This window comes from Streptopelia decaocto (assembly GCF_964273445.1).
Source record: "Streptopelia decaocto genome assembly, chromosome: 5".
Lineage (NCBI taxonomy): Eukaryota > Metazoa > Chordata > Aves > Columbiformes > Columbidae > Streptopelia > Streptopelia decaocto.
In genome coordinates, this window is record NC_138659.1 from 22,175,674 (window position 1) to 22,192,804 (window position 17,131).

At 39.9% G+C, this 17,131-nt stretch overlaps 2 protein-coding genes across 4 annotated transcripts in view; one reads left to right on the plus strand and one right to left on the minus strand.

Annotated features, from left to right (window-relative positions):
* TRMT13 (tRNA methyltransferase 13 homolog) overlaps positions 1-3,428 on the minus strand; it is a 6,965-nt gene extending 3,537 nt beyond the window's left edge. The window contains exons 1-7 of one of the 3 annotated variants that reach the window (XM_082053449.1): positions 3,269-3,428; positions 2,925-2,971; positions 2,769-2,835; positions 1,978-2,040; positions 1,787-1,856; positions 1,236-1,342; positions 108-161 (exon numbers count right to left, since the gene is read on the minus strand). In XM_082053449.1, coding sequence (XP_081909575.1) covers positions 108-161; positions 1,236-1,342; positions 1,787-1,856; positions 1,978-2,040; positions 2,769-2,835; positions 2,925-2,971; positions 3,269-3,376 — 516 coding nt within the window. In that variant the 5' untranslated portion in view covers positions 3,377-3,428. Of the gene's footprint in view, positions 1-107; positions 276-1,235; positions 1,343-1,786; positions 1,857-1,977; positions 2,041-2,768; positions 2,836-2,924; positions 2,972-3,268 lie in introns of all 3 variants that reach the window. The other 2 variants (XM_082053448.1, XM_082053450.1) reach the window with 2 other exon arrangements.
* On the plus strand, positions 3,415-16,817 carry SASS6 (SAS-6 centriolar assembly protein; the record flags this gene model as incomplete). The annotated part of the gene is made up of 17 exons (XM_082053444.1): positions 3,415-3,533; positions 4,754-4,814; positions 6,273-6,352; positions 7,429-7,533; positions 8,381-8,552; positions 9,501-9,578; positions 10,546-10,665; positions 10,770-10,961; positions 11,160-11,354; positions 11,742-11,831; positions 11,938-12,117; positions 12,732-12,813; positions 13,248-13,357; positions 14,248-14,370; positions 14,676-14,767; positions 15,263-15,354; positions 15,457-16,817. The coding sequence occupies 17 exons, from the start codon at positions 3,415-3,417 to the stop codon at positions 15,540-15,542; spliced, it is 1,977 nt and encodes a 658-aa protein (XP_081909570.1). The 3' UTR covers positions 15,543-16,817.
* Between the last annotated feature and the right edge of the window lie 314 nt (positions 16,818-17,131).

Consider the following 17,131-nt stretch of genomic DNA (forward strand, 5'->3'; position numbering starts at 1 on the left):
TTGAGCGTTTCAAAAGACTTTATGTTATTTTTGAAGATAAAAAGCAAATGCTAACAGCTTCAATGACAACAGTTTAAAAACACTAATTAGACAATACCTTCTCTTACCTTGAATCTTGTAGTTGCCCTTTCCACGAGCAAAAACTGAACATTTTCAACATTCTGTAAAGCAACATCAACCCAATGAGACAGCTTTCCTCGCCCGGCTCCAAACTCAACAAAACATCTTCCTGGGCCAAGTAAATGTAATTTTTCCATGTTACCTAGAATAGAAGCCTACAAACATCAGAAGATTATTTGCAAACCAAGCAAATATGTACGCTGTGTATCATACTGCCTGATAGAAAAATGATTACTTCACCCAACTGCAAAAGACTTTTTCAAGTCTTCCCTTCCATGTGGGATTTAGGAAAAGATCTTGTGTGTACAGAGGAAAAGGATTATAAATTCTGCCTAATCAGCATTACCATGCCCTTCTTCGCTGCTCACAGAACTCCAGCCAGAAGTTTTTTGAATGGATTTTTGGGATCAGGTACAGATGATAATAGTGTTCTTTGCTGATTCTCAAAGTAGCCATCCAAAATATGGGGACTCTACTGGACTTTCTGTGAAATATCAGTGCCTGCAGAGCCCTCTCTGCTGCATTTACACATTTTATAAGACAAAGAAAAGCAGAGCATGGGAAGAAAGTACAGAAAACAAACATTTCTCACTTTCATTTTTCTTAAAGCTTTTTCCTTTTAAAACTTTCTGTTTTAATACAGTATAAAGCCCATCTCTCTTAAAATTCCTTCTGTTCAATATACATTAAAAAAGGCAGGAGGTAAACTCAGTCTCTCTAATTCTTTTTATGCATCTGTTACACAACCAAGCAATCTAGGACCAACTCTTACAGAAAAAGTAAAAAGTTCCTTTCACTTCTTAGGTAATACATTTTACCTTTTGTAGCTCATATTTATTATGAATTAATATAAAATAAGTAAAAATTCAGAAGAACAGCACACAACTTGTAACTTATTTCAGTATCCTTAATTAACTTTTGTTACTAAGACTTAACAAAGCAGCCACTCAAAAGTTATATATGTGCTGTTATTTGAAGGGCATAGTTATAAAGCATATCAGATTTGGTCTGTACGAAGTGACCAGCATTACGCATGCACAGTCGCTAGAACTTCCAGCAGCAGAATTCCACATGCTTGAAAACATCTACAGCTATTAGTAAAGCAGTGACCATACCTGTTGTTTCAGGTGTTTGAAAGCAGATTCCCCATTCTTTGGGTCATTTAAGGCTTCCTGTAAAGCCTGGTGGGACAGTATTTGTTCCTTAAGGTGAAGATCCAGGCCTGCACACAAATGCAAAACTTTTAGGTACACGTTTCCAGTTTCAACAGTTTCTGGTTTTGCAACACACACCTTACAGTGGTCGGACGTGAGCTCACTGTGTACCACTAACAAAACAGTCTGATGGGGGCATAAATCTATCATCGTATGTTTATAACAGAGCTGTATTGTTGTCTGTAGTAATATTTGAGTGGGAAACAAACAACATAAAAGGAAATTAGCTTTATGAACAAAAGATCAGTGGTTTATCATTCTCTCAATCTAGTTTGTTCTTCTGAGTAGTATTTAACTATCAGAGGACTGCCTACATCTTGATGATTATTACTTAAGATGTGCTCAGTGCCAAATGTCTCGCTTTTTCACAGATATCTAACAACACAAATAACAGTGAAATATTTAATCAATTAAATTCAAAACATCTTATTTTCAGTATTAAGCAAGCTCACCATTACTTGCTTTTTTCAACTTGATAATTAAGTTCTCCAGCTCTTCTTTGGACAGAGAAGAGAGAGGTACCTTTTAAGGAAAAAAAACCACCTGTCATAAATTCAAGACCTTTTTGTTAGTTCTTTAGTCATATGATCAATTGGAACATGTTATGTAGGGCCTGAGCTTTAGAACAGATAAATGTACCTACTTGTTTTTCTGGTATTTCTGCTACATCTTTTAAACCTGCATTAATGTCTTGAACAAAGTAGACCTTTAAAAATCAAAATAAAGGAATCTGTTATTGACCAGGAAGCAAAAATCTAAATTCTTCAGTGTTTTTATTATAAGGTACATAACAATAGGAAGCCACTGCAAAATAAGATATTCCAAGTATTTTTTTTCCTATAGTCTGATCCTTAATCCCCAACTGACTGTTCTGACACAGTTTGACAAGACTGAACGTGTTCACAGGAGTTCAGCTGTCAGTGCTTACTAGACTGAAGCCAGAGACCATGTCAAGGTTCTCCTGAAACAGCTGCTGAGACACACATCCTACACGTTCCCGCAGCGCGGGCTGCGGCCTGGCTGTCACAGCGCTGCGGGCTCCTGAGAGGCAGGTGGCCGGCTGGGGCTGCAGAACGCCCAAAGCCTCCTTGCTCGCTTTGCTGTCCAAGGACCATCGCTCACCAAGCCTCTAACATGAACGGCATTGTGACAGACTATTCTTGGGGAAACGGTTTTGAGAAAAAAATAACTCAGCATTTTCATTCGTCACTAGAACTGAAAAGCTGTACTGAACTACAGTGAGAGGGGACAGGGAGGATGAGGAGAGCAGAATGCGAATTGCGTTTCAGCAGGCACTTGTCCAGCTTCCACACTGTCCTTGCTGGCGTGCTTGCTGAGACTGCTGTTCCAGCTCACAATAAATTCTGTGCGGAGCTGCAATGGTTTGGGTCTTATATCTGAGAGGAAGTAGCGCTGAGTTTATGCTGCACTTACCGGCTTTGGCTTCTCTCTCGAATTACATTTTTTTAAGTGTTTTTGTAGTTGGTCTTCATATACAGTGCTAAAATACAAAGGGAAAAAAAAAGTAGGGAACAGCATTTGTCATGGGAATTCTAACAAAGAATAGGAAAAGTATTTACATATACTTACTGTTTTGGATCAAGAGGGCATGGAATTCTTTTTCTGTCATTTCCTTCCTAGTTATAAAGGACAAGTTTTAGGCAATACTTTAGAATGTGTTCAGTGTTTCTGTTTTAGAAAAGCTGTTGAGGGACATCTGGGTTTTATAAAACATCTCTTCTGAGGTAGCTAGATTAACCGGAATGGAGATACTGAGACAAGGATTTCATACTTAAATGGATCCTAGAGGAACACACCACGGCTGTAATGGCAGCGTTACTGCTGGGCTGAACCGCCGGCCTTACACACGCAGCGACACAGCCCGGGGTTCCGGGCCCCCGCGAACCCTCCCCAGCCAGAGCACGGCCCAGTACCTCCTGCTGCCCGTGCTCTCCGCAGAAGCGCCTCCCCGGAGCCGGGATCATCCTGCAGAAGCGCTTCTTCCTCTCCACGAAGTAGGCGCATCGCCCCGGCGCCGCCATCGCCGTCCCAGCAGCCCCCGCGCTCGCCGCCCCGCTCCATGTTGCGGCTCCTCCTCCGCGGGACCGCGGCGGCAAACTCGAAGGGTAAGATGGCGGCGGAGAGTCTGTTCAACCGGCCGGTGTGCGTGCAAGTGAGGTGCCAGGGCTGCGAGGAGAGGTGAGGGGCCGCCTGAGCGGCGCGGCGGGCTCCGGCGCGGTTTCCTCAGCGGCTGCGGGGGAATTTTATTGCGTTGTTTATGAGAAGGGCTGCCGAGCGGCTCTTTCTTCCTCCCGTTTTTGTGCGTTGTGCGGCGCTGAGCGGAGCGGCCTTGCTCTTGTTTGGGGGCCGCTTGCGGCGATCCCTCTGGGTCGAAGAGGGGAAGGGGGCTCGGTGGCAGCCACGCTGGAGCTGGGGGCTGGAGCGGCTCCTGCGAGCGCCGTGCCGGGGGACCGGGGCCGAGGAAACACGCAGTGGCGTTAGGAAAGGTTCAGGGGTCGGGGCCGAACGCCTGTGCCCTGCGGGCGGCGGGAGGGCCGGGGCTCGGCCTCAGCCCGCTGGCCCTGTCAGCGCTGCCCGCCCGGCCGGGCCGCTGGCTGCGCCGTCCCGGGCCGCGGCCATTGCCCGCGGGCGGGCCCGTCCCGCCGCCCCCGCCCTCTCCTCCCCCTTCAGCAACCGGCCTCAGCGCGGCCTCCTGCCGCTCTGCAGCTCGCTCGGTACTGCCCGCACGGCCGTGCCCGTCGGTTTCTGCCCTGGGATGAGCCGATGCGGGCGCACCCGGGTACGCTTGGCTGAGCGCTGGGGTTCGGTAAAGCCCAGCAACGTCTTGTGTGAAGTATCTGTTCAAATTACAGTGAATTTCGCCAATATAGGACCTGTCTGGATTAGCGTGTGCAGGCGTCAGGGCTGTTGTGGCCCGTGTGGGGAGGCACAGGGAGGCACTGGTGCGCTCTGTAACACAAACGGCCTCCGGGTCACTCAGTAGGTAAATGAAGACAAGGTAGCGCTGCGTAAATGATCAGCAAAAGTTTCAGCAGGCTTTTCCAAAGGTTCTGGTTTCTGGATAAAGTTTCAAAACTTCTGCCTTGTTATTTAAAGTTTGGTGAATGACAACAAAAGAACCTGAGCTGGCTGAGGAGCTGTAATGGTAACTGAAACTGGGGCCTTCAGGTGTCTTAGTAGAAGTTGGCAGCAGGAACTTTTCTCCATATTTTTGCCTAAACTTTTGTTTTCTAAATGTCATCTGATTCCTGTAATTTGGCAATTATTATACACTATATACATATATATAGTATTCTCTCTATATATCATGCTATGTGCAGTATGCTATGTATAGAGAGGACACTTATTATCTGGAGAATGTTTGGATTTGGTGCTAAGTTTCATCTTTTTCTACACAGGAGATTAAATGTTCGAGTGAATATTGAGCTACTGTCAATTTCTAATCCTGTTCATAAAAAGGTTTGTGGATTAATTATATTTGTGTCATTCATTAGGTGTTATCTGAATTTCATTGTATATGAGGACACAGACAAAGGAAAAACAAAATAGGATTTTATTATTTTTGTCACTTGACCGTATTTTTTATATGTTTTCTTGAATAATTTAGTTGGTTTGTTATGGTTGGTTTTTTTCTAGCCTTTTTAGTCCTCTCTTAGTTTGGCTGTTCATGAGTCTTAGTAAACTTGCAAATTAAAAGTATCTGGAGACCCTCAGAGGAACCCAAGTCAGAGCTTAAGAGCAGTCTTGCTTTAAATATATTGAACTCTTATTTAAGATTGTAGGGTAGCAGTTGTCTTTGCAAAGTCCTCCTGTTAACTAGCAATAATTCTGCTGACTGTGACAGTGACAACATTAAGTGTGAAGCAGCAGTTCAGTTCAGAGCTGTGTACAAGTGGCAGCCCCTGTCAGCAGGAGCCTGGAAGTCAATTGGGTACTTCAGCGAGTGATCAGTCTGTAAAGCTACCCTCAAAGGCTTGGATCAGTCAGCGGGACACCAAACCGAGCAGGCAGTCATATCATCAGCAACCCTGCTGTTTTGGGCTGGTGTCAGCTTTAGCATAAGCTGAGCTGCACATGTAAATCTCTGTGCTTGTTTACACATCTCCAACTGAGCGCTTTGTTAGTGTTACTGGTATCTGAGTTACTGAAACTCGTTTCAATTCTGTGTATGTACATGTGCTATGGTCACACTTCAGTGATGTAGGAAGAGCTGTGTCTCGTTTTCTTCCTTCTTCCTTCTTCCTTCTTCCTTCTTCCTTCTTCCTTCTTCCTTCTTCCTTCTTCCTTCTTCCTTCTTCCTTCTTCCTTCTTCCTTCTTCCTTCTTCCTTCTTCCTTCTTCCTTCTTCCTTCTTCCTTCTTCCTTCTTCCTTCTTCCTTCTTCCTTCTTCCTTCTTCCTTCTTCCTTCTTTCTTTCTTCTTTCTTCTTTCTTTCTTCTTTCTTCTCTTTTTCCCTCTCCTCTCCCAGGGAATGTTACATTCATCACACAGGTGTGAGCCTCCTTATAGAGAACAGGTGCCTGGGCCCAACAGATCAGGTGTTTGGCATAAGCTAAGCTGCATAATGCTGCAATTTTCCTTATGAGTTTACTGGATCCATTTTGTTTGCTTTGTGAAGGTCTGCATTCAAATACATAAACTCTTCAGAAGGTATTTTCTCAAACTTGTAGGAGCAGTGTGCTCTGAAAAAACTTCCAGTTATGAGAATGATGTGTTTGTGGTCCATTCTGCACTGTAATATTTGAAGTTGTATCAAATGTTAATGGTTTCCACCTTCTGAGTTAGTCACCACAAGTCTATCTTATTTTTGGTTTAAAAAAATAGTAAATGCTGTTTGTAATATTGCTTTACAATATTTAAACAATCCTACAGAGTGGTTTGTAGTATTTTTAATCATATATAAATGTCTGTTTTTTCAGGATTTAGCTGTTCGATTGACTGATGATACTGATCCTTTTTTCCTTTATAACCTTGTCATATCTGAGGACGACTTTCAAAGGCAAGTGAAACGATAATGTTTTATATGTGAAACATTTCTAAATGGCAAAAGAGAATGAAGGAATATTTTTAGCTTAGAATGGTCTGTCTTAAAATTTAGGTTTTGGCATTATTCACTTGTGGAGTTTTGTCAGTATTTTGGTTGTGTTGTTCTCTTTGACCAGTTGGTGAAACAGCCAAGTATGGGAAAGCGATTGGCTCACATTATCCAGACGAATGACAGAATCCTGATATTACGCTTCCTACATAGCTACAGTACCACAGTTCACATTACTGCTTGCATCTTCTGTTTATCATAACTACTTCTTACTATTGTATGTGTGTGAGCTATTTCAAGGAATAATTGCAAGAGGAAAGTCTGTTTGCATGGGCATGGATTCACAGACCTGAGCCTTTGTCTTAGAGGTTTCTTGCATGCTAATTGTACTGTGGGTCTCACTTGACTTGCTCAGAATTTGATCATCACATTTGGGCACCAGCCATGAACAGTTCAGTTTTCTCCTTTGTTGTTTGAGAGTTTTGTTTGTTATCTTTTTTTGAAAGATACATGATCAGTGTGTGAATCAAAAGGTAAAATAGTGTTTGTAAAACAGAAGTGCAGAAGAAGTGTTTTGCTATACAAGTTGTGACTTTGTGCAAATACTGCTGAATGTCTGTTTCTGGTTTCGAGTTTGTGTCTATGGTGAAGGTGTGCAGTTAAATAAACAAGTAGATAAAGTCTTGTTAGTGGTTGAGTCTCCCCATGTCCTTTGCTTGTTCCATGTGCTCTCATCCAATGACTGTACCACTCTGTGCTGTAAGGAAGGTGTCTACTCAAAGGAGCACATTTGTTCTGCCACAGTAACTTATTTTTTTTCCGTAGCGCAGCCCATTTGCAGGAACTCGTGAAATCAAAAATAGCCTCTGGTGATTATTATCCAAGATATGATCACCTTTATTCTGTGTTCAGGAGTGAAAATAACATACCAGTGAACTTTAATGGCAAGATCAGAATTACTTCTTTCTACTGGTGTAAACAGAATATTTTATAGGAAATAAATTACTCTCTGATATATTTTTTCCACTCTGTTTGTATAGTTTAAAATCCCAGCAGGGTCTCTTGGTGGACTTCTCTGCTTTCCCACAAAAATTTATAGACCTGCTTCAGCAATGCATTCAGGAACAGAACAAAGATATCCCAAGGTAGGTAATAACTTGAGTGTCGTATTTCTCTGTGTTCTTAAAATACTTGTCAGCTGCTCAGACTGAGAAGAGTCAGCAGAACAAGAATTAACCTTCCCCTGGACACGTCTAAATATGAGTTGGTGGATGTTACTAACAAAACTTGGGAGGCCTGAGCAGTGGAATTAATGTCTAGCAGTAGTGTTCCCATCTGAGTTGAAGCTGTCAAGCTCCCACCCGAGCAGATGTGCAAGGATGCAGCACTAGGCCGTTGTTGGTTTTTAGGAGTTTAATGCTAGAGAGCTAATCTGAGTTTGGTGGACTGAGGTATGAATCATTCTGTTTCACAGGAGAAGGTAGAGTTTCAAGGCATTCTGACAAGGATTTTTTTAAATTTCGGGGTTCAGATATTAAGACATGAGTGGGGGGACATGAGGTCCATTCTTTCCCGTAGTAGCCTTTTCACATGTTATTTTCGTTGGTGTGGGTGCTGAGGAAAGCCCTGCCCAGAGTCCCTGCTCTACTCTGGTAGGCAGGCCATCTCCTGAAGTGTGTCTTGGGGGCTATGGGTTTTACTAGGTTGCAGGAAACATAAAAGCAAGTTTTGGATCTGAAAACTTTACAAATAAACAAACTGATTAGTTTTGTGCATTTCTTATTATAAGGTGCAAACATTTCAGTTGATATTTATTTGTAATATTAACTGCAACACAAGTATTGATTTTTGTAGTTCTTTTTCAAACAAAAACTGGACAGACTTATTGCACCTATAAAAATATATTTTATTTGAAAATGGCATATAGGATCTACGGGTACTTTCAGGAAAAGAAATATGCTAAACACTTGTAATTTTTTGTATTTTCTCTAGGTTTTTGTTGCAGTTAGTTTCTTCAGCACCTGTTCTCGATCACACACCTGTCTCTTTAAATGTAGTGGAGACCAACCCTTTTAAACATCTTACCCATCTCTCTCTAAAATTTCTACCAGGAAATGATGCAGAAATAAAGAAGTTTTTAGCCAGCTGTTTGAAATGCCTTAAGGTAAAACGAAGGCTTGTCATAGCTGCAACTAGGCCTTGATGCTATGTGTATTTAAGCATTTTTTTTCACTCTTATACTTCAAAAGTATGTACCAAATTGTATGCTCTGGTTTAGTTTTTATTTTATCTTGCATGTGTAATTGCATGCAGTTATTCGGATGTTGTAAAAGTGAATTGTTACTGTCACTCTGGCAATGAAAATACGACATGCATGTTCAACCACGTGCTGTAATTTGACCTGGCAGAAAATCAGACGTCACACATGCAGTGCACATAGAACGCAGCTGTTGTGTAAATGCTCCAGCGTCTTGTGCTTTAGAGCCTTGAGCTGATTGTCAGATCAGCTGCAAAAATAAAATACTGTCAACTTTCCATCTCTTCGTTCTGCGGTTGGGTTTAGGAAAGCTTGCGTGCGTATGCGATTCTAAGGCTTTATGGACTTCAAAGGGCTAGTAGCTATAAATAGCAAATGAAATTGTAATGTTGATGCAGTTGGTAGCATGCTAGGTTTTATTTAATGAGAAATTAATGGTCTCATAGTTTGCCTGTTGTCTGTTTCAGTTTCATAGGTTGGGATTTATGTCTTTTCTACTTTGCTGTCATGTTTATAACCACCTAATAAGCCTTTTTAAGAAAATAAATTTACAGTGTTTCAGTTGATTTCTCGTTCATGCAACTCATTTTTAAGCAAGTCTTTATGATAGTATTTCCTTATAGAAACTTGTTAAGAATTTAACTCAGGGTTTTTACCTTGTGAGTTAATGCCTTTTCTTTTAAATTTATTAGTTGTATCTTATTGAATATGATTACTTCAGAAGATGTTTTTTTTCTACAAATGTAATGGGTATGTGTTTGCTTAGGCAGGGTATGCTGATAAAATGGAAGGTAAATATAATACTATTTGTAATTTGAGAGCTAAGGATTTGACTTGATGTCAATTTGTACATAGGAAGACAAAATGATGTTGGAAGAAAAGCTTAGAAAAACTGAAGAGAATCTTAGCAGACAACTGAGCTACACTCAGCAGGTAATGCACATCTTTAACTTTCCTGTTGTCAGTTGCATTTCTTTTAGCCTGTGGCAAATGTGCCTTCTTGTGGGCGGGTTGGTTTAGCTGCTGCCCAGCCAGGAGAATTAACTTGGGAATGAGTGGAAGTTCTCTGCTGGAGCTTTTCTTCAGAAAGAGTAAAGCGTGCAACTGGATAATAAAATTTAGTTGTTAAAGTACTAAAACAGAATTTTACTGTATTTTGTACAGAGGTCTGTCTGTATATGCACACGCAAATTATATACTAAATATATGTTAGTGTGAAGATAAATATACTCTACATATTCTGTGAATGGTTGGAAATCCTTACATTTGGAAAAATTGTGAAACAATGATAGATAAATCAGAAGTCTTGGACTTCATGTTATTCTGCTGCTGCTTGATTTTTTGCAGTCAGCCCAGTAATGACTTCACATTTGTGTTTGTGTCAAATTCTAGAACTATCAAGGTTACTTTTTAACTGTCATGAAACAGAAAAAAAATCCATCAAAACTATTATGGAGCTTTTTTGGAATGGAATACTTGTTTACCTCATCTTTGCACTTCCAGTTGGAGTTACTGGAATGTGTTTGCTGAATTGGAATGCAGAATTACAAATCAAAAAGAGGAAAATATGCTGCTTAAGAACTTTTTTGTTTTTTAATTCCCTGCTAGGTTCTGTTACAAGGGTAGGGAACATGAGCAGACTGGCTTTTCACTCTTAAATAGTGGTTGGAAGAAAATACAGTTGGAAATGAAGATTATTTTTTCCACAGGGTCAGAAATGCGCTCTCTAGCTTCTTGGTGCTGTACTTTCCTCTTTACAGAATTAATAGATATTTTGGCATCTGATGCTGAAATTTAGACTTTCCATGTCCTTTTAAAGAAATAATAGTAAAGAATCATTCAGTATTGACTGAAATGCTTGAATTTTTAAAACTCCATATGCTTTGTCCAACTTTAATAGAACTTGTCAGAGAAGAGCCGAGAACTAGACAAACTGAAAAATGAATGGACATCATACACTACTGCTCTAACAAACAAACACACACAGGAGCTGACAAATGAGAAGGAAAGAGCTCTCCAGGTATGACAACGGGAAAAAATTAACAGTATTCTTATGTGTGAATAGTTTCTTGGCTAAATTTTCAGATTTATTAAATGACTACTTAGTTTCTTTGCTTCTCATAGGCACAAGCTCAGTACCAGCAACAGCATGAACAACAGAAAAAGGAATTAGAAAATCTGCATCAGAAGAGTATTCAACAGTTGCAGAACAGACTCTCAGAACTCGAGGTCATCAATAAAGATCTAACAGAAAGGAGATACAAAGGAGACTCCACAGTCAGAGAACTGAAAGCAAAGCTTTCTGGAATAGAAGATGTATGGCTTATTAATTTCTATAACCAAAGCTACTATTTTTAAATCATTAACACTGCCTGTAATAGGAAATATAGCATATTAAGTTTGTTCAGCTCCTCTTCATCCCACACTATGATTGCTATTTAGATATATCTGTTTAAGTTACTATTAGAGGTTTTCCTAAAAATAATAAAATAAAACTCCTTCCCAACATTCTAGGAATGTCAAAGAACAAAGCAGGAGGTGCTGTCGCTGCGTCGGGAGAACACTACTCTGGATGCTGAATGTCATGAAAAAGAGAAGCTCATTAATCAGCTACAGACACGGGTTGCGGTTCTGGAACAAGAGATCAAAGATAAAGATCAGCTAGTTATTAGAACAAAAGAAGTATTAGATGCGACACAAGAACAAAAGGTTCCTTCAAGTTTCAAAATAATTTTCTGTGAAGCTATGTAGAACCTTCTTAACTGTAGTCCCTATAGATGAGCAGCTGGCCAGTTTTTATGAATACAGCAAGTAAGCTTTCAAATGTAGTTAAAGATTGTAAGTTATAGCATCAAAAGTATACTGGATCCAGTTTGACACAGCTCACTGCTGCTTTAATACTGTGGTACTGGAGTAAAGTCAGTGGTACTTTTAGTAAACCAAAAAATGGATGGATTGATATCTGTGTAATTTGACTGAAAGGCAAGGACTGAATTTCTTGTAAGAATTAGTTCCCAAAGAATTATTGAGCTTCTATTTGAAATCATAAGCAATGTCTTATATCTTTATTACAATATTTTTTATATTCTTTTAAAGGTGATACTGGAAGAAAGTACAGAGAAAAAACAAAGTCATATTGAAAAGCTGGAGACAACAATTAAGTCGCTGTCAGCCGAACTTCTTAAGGTTTGTTTGAATGTGCTGTTGTCCTCATGAAATGTCTTCCTTATTTCTAGGTGTTTCTTTGTTTTGAGAATATCTGATTTTTTTTTTTTTTTTTTTTTATTAATAGGCTAATGAAATTATCAAGAAGCTACAAGGAGATTTGAAAACTCTAATGAGTAAATTAAAATTGAAAAATACAGTAACAATTCAACAGGAAAAGCTATTGGCAGAAAAAGAGGAGAGACTTCAAAAAGAGCAGAGAGAATTGCAAGAGACAGGACAATCTCTGCGAATGAAAGAGCAGGAGGTATTGTGATGGGTGAACCCCCTGTCTGGTAAATGCTGTTGTGTTCAGTGTAGTGGGGTTTGTGAGTTTTAATACAGCAACGAGGTCTTAAATCTTTCTGTGGAATAGAAAGTACTGTATTCTTAACATGTTTGTTCAAATGTGTAATCAGCTTCTTGGTTTTTTTTCATATTAAACTGATTTGTAAACGCCATCTATCCATATAGAAGAAAAGTAAAATTGTATTGTTAGCAGTACAGAGCAATATGATGGATGAATTGGCGCTTTACAGGGCACAGTCATGTGCAGGTTGGTGAAGGAGGTGAGAACAGGAACAGCGTGTATGTTTTCCATTAAGTATGTTCCCCTGCTTAAAGTCTTTGCATTATTTAATCATAGAAGAATTAAGGTTGGAGAAGTTTCTGCCTGTCATCTTGTTAAAACTCTACCTAAAAGTAAGGCTTTTTTAAAAAGAATTATCATATTGCTTTTGTAAAAACTTGAGTTGAAACTTCCCTAAATAATTTTGGAACAACTTCATAGATCCTTTTTATTTACTGATGCTACAATTTTTCTTCAGTTTGTAATTAGTAGCAGCTCCTGATGGTGTTATAATTATTATGGGAATATTGCAGGTTTGCAAGCTACAAGAACAGCTGGAAACTACAATACAAAAGCTAGAAGAAAGTAAGCAGCTACTGAAAACCAATGAAAACGGTAGGTGTGTCTGATTTCATTTATCTCTCTGTAAAAAGACAGTGAAGTAGCTGCTGCTGAAAATTAAGGGAAGCAACAACATTGCTTTACCTGTGCTCTTTCTCTGTAAAGAGCTGTGATTATGGAAAACAAGCTTCTGTCTGTAGTGGCTCTGTGGCAGCCTAGAGCTGCAGGTGGAGATCATTTCATTGCGTGTGGGGCTTGGGGTGGTGTGTGTGGGGAGTAGCTCTGGAGGCGGAGCGGGAATCCTCTGCAGGGTGGAAGAAGCTCTGGACATAAAGGCTTTTCATAAGACTAGGACTTGTAGTCATGTTTGAGCTTAAGGAGGAAAAATAGTCCTCCAAGTTGTCACTTTTTTTGAGGAAGGGCTACTTGCTGTTTTAAATGGCTTGTAAGAGGTAGAAGGTGACTCAACCTCTTTCTTCTCTCTTCAGTTATCACATGGTTAAACAAACAGCTGAATGAAGTTCAGATGGCCAAGAAGCTGGAAACTTCTGCCCCAACGCATGGTGCTGTTAGGACTGTCCTGTCACCTCACGGCTTGGTAAGATGCAGCTGTAAACACCGTGGCTGTCATGTAGTCATTATGTCCTGAAACACAGGGCCTCTGCAGAAAAAAGGGAAAGTGCTTTCATCTTCCTAGAGCCCTATAGTTTCAGGTGGGTGTGGTGGTTTGGGTTTTGGTGTGTGCTTGTTTTTTTCCATTTAGTTTTTTTAGTGTTTGTTTTTCTTTTTTTAATAACAAAATACCCTGATGGGTGCTACTTGATGCCTTGGCATTCAAAGTGACAATTTTCTAAGCTGTCGTTTATTAAAATACACAAAACAATGCAAAATCAGCTTGGAAAAGATGAGGTGCAGGGTGAAGGGGGGGGAAAAAAAAGGCGGCATTTTTGTGTTGTGAGGTTAACTTGCGTGCTAATTATCTCTGTATAGGATTGCAAAAAAATGTACTATTTGAATACTCTTATTAGTGCTATTTAGAAACATGAAAATGAGGGGTAAGACACGTATTACCTACTGTTTTTGATAAATACCATAGCTTATTAGTTCGTTGTTGTCCCAGTGTGTACAGATGTCCGTTGTCACTCAGCAATCAATGAGCTGCTTTTTGCGCACTGGAAGGGCATATTCGTGCAAAGAGGTCTCTGATGTATAGCTGGGTACATTTACTGTATTCAACAATTATAGGGTGTGTAGCTTATTATGAGCTTGTTAGCTGAGTGCTCAACTCATCTAACTAATAAAAAGGGACAAGTTTTCCTTACAAAGTGGGTCTTGGAGAAGGGATGTTTTCTTCCCATCCAGAAGACTCAAGTGAGTGTTTGCTTTGTGATTGTGGCTACCTGTTGATTTTGGAATCTCAGATATATACAAACAATTACTTCAATAATTGTTTTTCTCCTTTATGGACATGTTCTGTTTCTCTTACAGCCCGACCGACCACCCTTTCCCAGCTCAGGAATCAATCATCCCCTTTCTCCTCTGTATGCCTTCCAGAACTTGGCGGAACCAGCGCACAACAGAACCGTCAGTTCACAATATCCAGTACCAAAGGCAGGCACTTTGACTTTTCTCTTTGGCACAAAATAACAAAGCTTTGTGTTTTATTTCTCAAAATGCATAAATGTTTACTGTATACCCTAGTACTCTTAAATTTCCTGTCTTAAACATTGTCAGTATTAGTTATGTTATAGCTAATGCTTGTTTCTAGGATGCTTATTCTTGCGTGCTTTGCTGCAGAGAAGTGCTGTGCAAAGAACAGGAACATTCATCCCCAAAAAGTTGTCTCTGAATACAGGTACGGGTGAACCATCGTGCCTGGTGTAGCTCTCTCACCTCCAGCTCTTCTGTTTCTGCAGGTGCAGTGTAACACACAGCTTTCTAAAATGAATCCATGTTCCAGTGTTCAGACGGTGGCTGCTGCAAGCAGCCATCCAGCAAATAAGGAGAAGTGAGTGTCATCTATTGCATTTTTAGCACTGGTGGTGTTTTTTTGTTGTTGTTGTGGTGTTTGTTTTGTGGTTTTTTTTTTTTTTTTTTAAAATCTTTTTATAAAACCATTTGTCTTCTCTGTGTGTCCCAGTACCAGGCTAGTTGTGTGATCTGCCTTTCTCCATCAAGTTGTTGTGATAGACTGAACTGGTCACTCAGCATGGTTTGTAGATAACAAAGAGCTGTGCTTGCAGGAGTGGGTCTCAAGGAATAGAAGTTCATTGTCCCTCCTGGTGACAGATCGAAGACAATCAGGTGATGGGTCAGTCGACAAGAAATAAATAGTTCTAGAGTGTTCTTATTTGGTAATAGTTTACCTTTAAATAGGAGTTCACAGGAGTGCAGTAGTTCCACTTCAGTTTGATTTTTCTGCATGAGTCTGTATCCACACTTGCTGATGTACTGCTAACTAATGACATTTGTTTTAAATTTTAATTAGCCTTTTTATTTCTAGTGGTGATAATTTGGGGCTGGAATCAAAGTATTTCAAGAAGAAAGATGACAGCATTCCTTTAAGAGGGCTTAGTCAAAATACACTGAACTCAGGTATGTATGGAAATATTAAACCAAGACTTTGTTTGAAATGTACTTAAAGGGTATTTACATTTATGGTTCTAAGAACAGAATCTTGTTTCTGCTGTTCTACAGAGTATCTGAAACCCTACTTACCAACAAAAGCCCAACCGTCACCAAAAGCTGCAGTAACACCAGCCTCGGCTTATTTTCCTGGATAGTAGGCAGGGTGCTTAAAAAGAGGCTGCTTTTAACTATTTGGGGGATTTGTGGATGTCCTGCAATGATGTATTGGTAAAGTATCAATGTGAACTCTCAGAATTTTCTAAGTCTGAATTTGTTTTCTTTGAGAAAGATATCTGGACTGACTTGTATGACTTTTCAGGATACTCAAGCCTAAAGAAAAGATAAAGCTTTAAACAGCCTCAGGCTTAGTGGGGCCAGTGTCATAGTTAAGCCAAAGGGGCAGTGCTGAATTTTCTCTCGGAGTATTGGAGACCCTGTATTCTTCCTAAAACCCCTGCAGCACACTGAGTGTTTTGTTCTAGGAGCTGAGGACATGCAGGTTAGATACGTTTCCCTGCTCCTTCAGAGAAGGATGATGCCAACAGCAAGTGCTGCAGAGCAGGCAGAGGCTGTTGATTTTAACAATGGTCAAGCTCTTAAGTTGGCACAACTGCCTCACTGATCCTCCCTTGCAGTTTTAATTTTAATTTTGCAACTGGCTTATTTGAATTGCATACAGACTTACAAATGTATTTAATATTAAAGATGCCAAATTATTTCCCCAAATGTATAAAATTATAATTTAAGATTCTCACTCTTCATCACGCTAAATTTTCTATTAATCTGTCAGGATCATATTCCACAGGCCACATGCATAAAAGGTTATAAAGTGAAATAGCTGAAAATTTAACTATTGAAAGTATCACATATAAAAGCTACTTTAGTTTTACTAATTATACTTTACAACTGTAAGACTGTACAAAAATTTAAGTTACTCTTAACACTCAATTTTAGGCAGACTGAGTCTATTCAACTTGTTTGACCTGGTTTCAAATCATGTTCCAGCTTCATTCTGTGCCATCTTTCATTTGGTGTTGTCTCACTAAAGCACCGGCATGCAAGTATTTGTAACATTCAAAACACACCTTTTTAATGGCTATTTACATACTTTTGTTGTTAAAGATATTTCAGACCTTTTACTTTAGTTATTTAACTGCATCCAGAGGATTGTATATTTAAGTGCTTTGTTTTGCAGTGCAAAATGTGTATATTTGTTTATAAATCAGCACCATGTCAATGTATATTCATTTGTTTTGGCATGTGTAAGTTTCAATGGAAATATTAAATGGTTTTTATCAAAAGCTCTGGTTAGTAATGTTTTAAAAGTACTAAAATGATTCCATTACTGAAATTCCAAGATGAGATAAGTGCCAGGTATAATTTATTCATCCTACCTTTTCCGGGAGTTTTCTTTCGAGCGCGTTCATTTCCCCAGGCGAGGCAGCGCCACTGGACCAGCGTGATGATGTGTGTACAGCCCCCTGTCTGTGCTTTATGCTACTATTTCTAGTTAAGTTTTAGTAGGTGTAAATTACTTCAAGAGGAATATACCAAATTCACATCATATACAAGCTGCAATCAAACAGGAAGCTGGTAATGAAAAGGTGGTGGCTTTCCACATCTCCGAGGCCTATTCAAAGCTGAACTGCAGCAGCAGGGCTGTGCAGCACAGGGAGGCAGAGGCTGGAGGCCTGGCCTTGGATCCCAGCTCATCCTGGTCCTGCTCCCTGGAGCCAGCACAAAA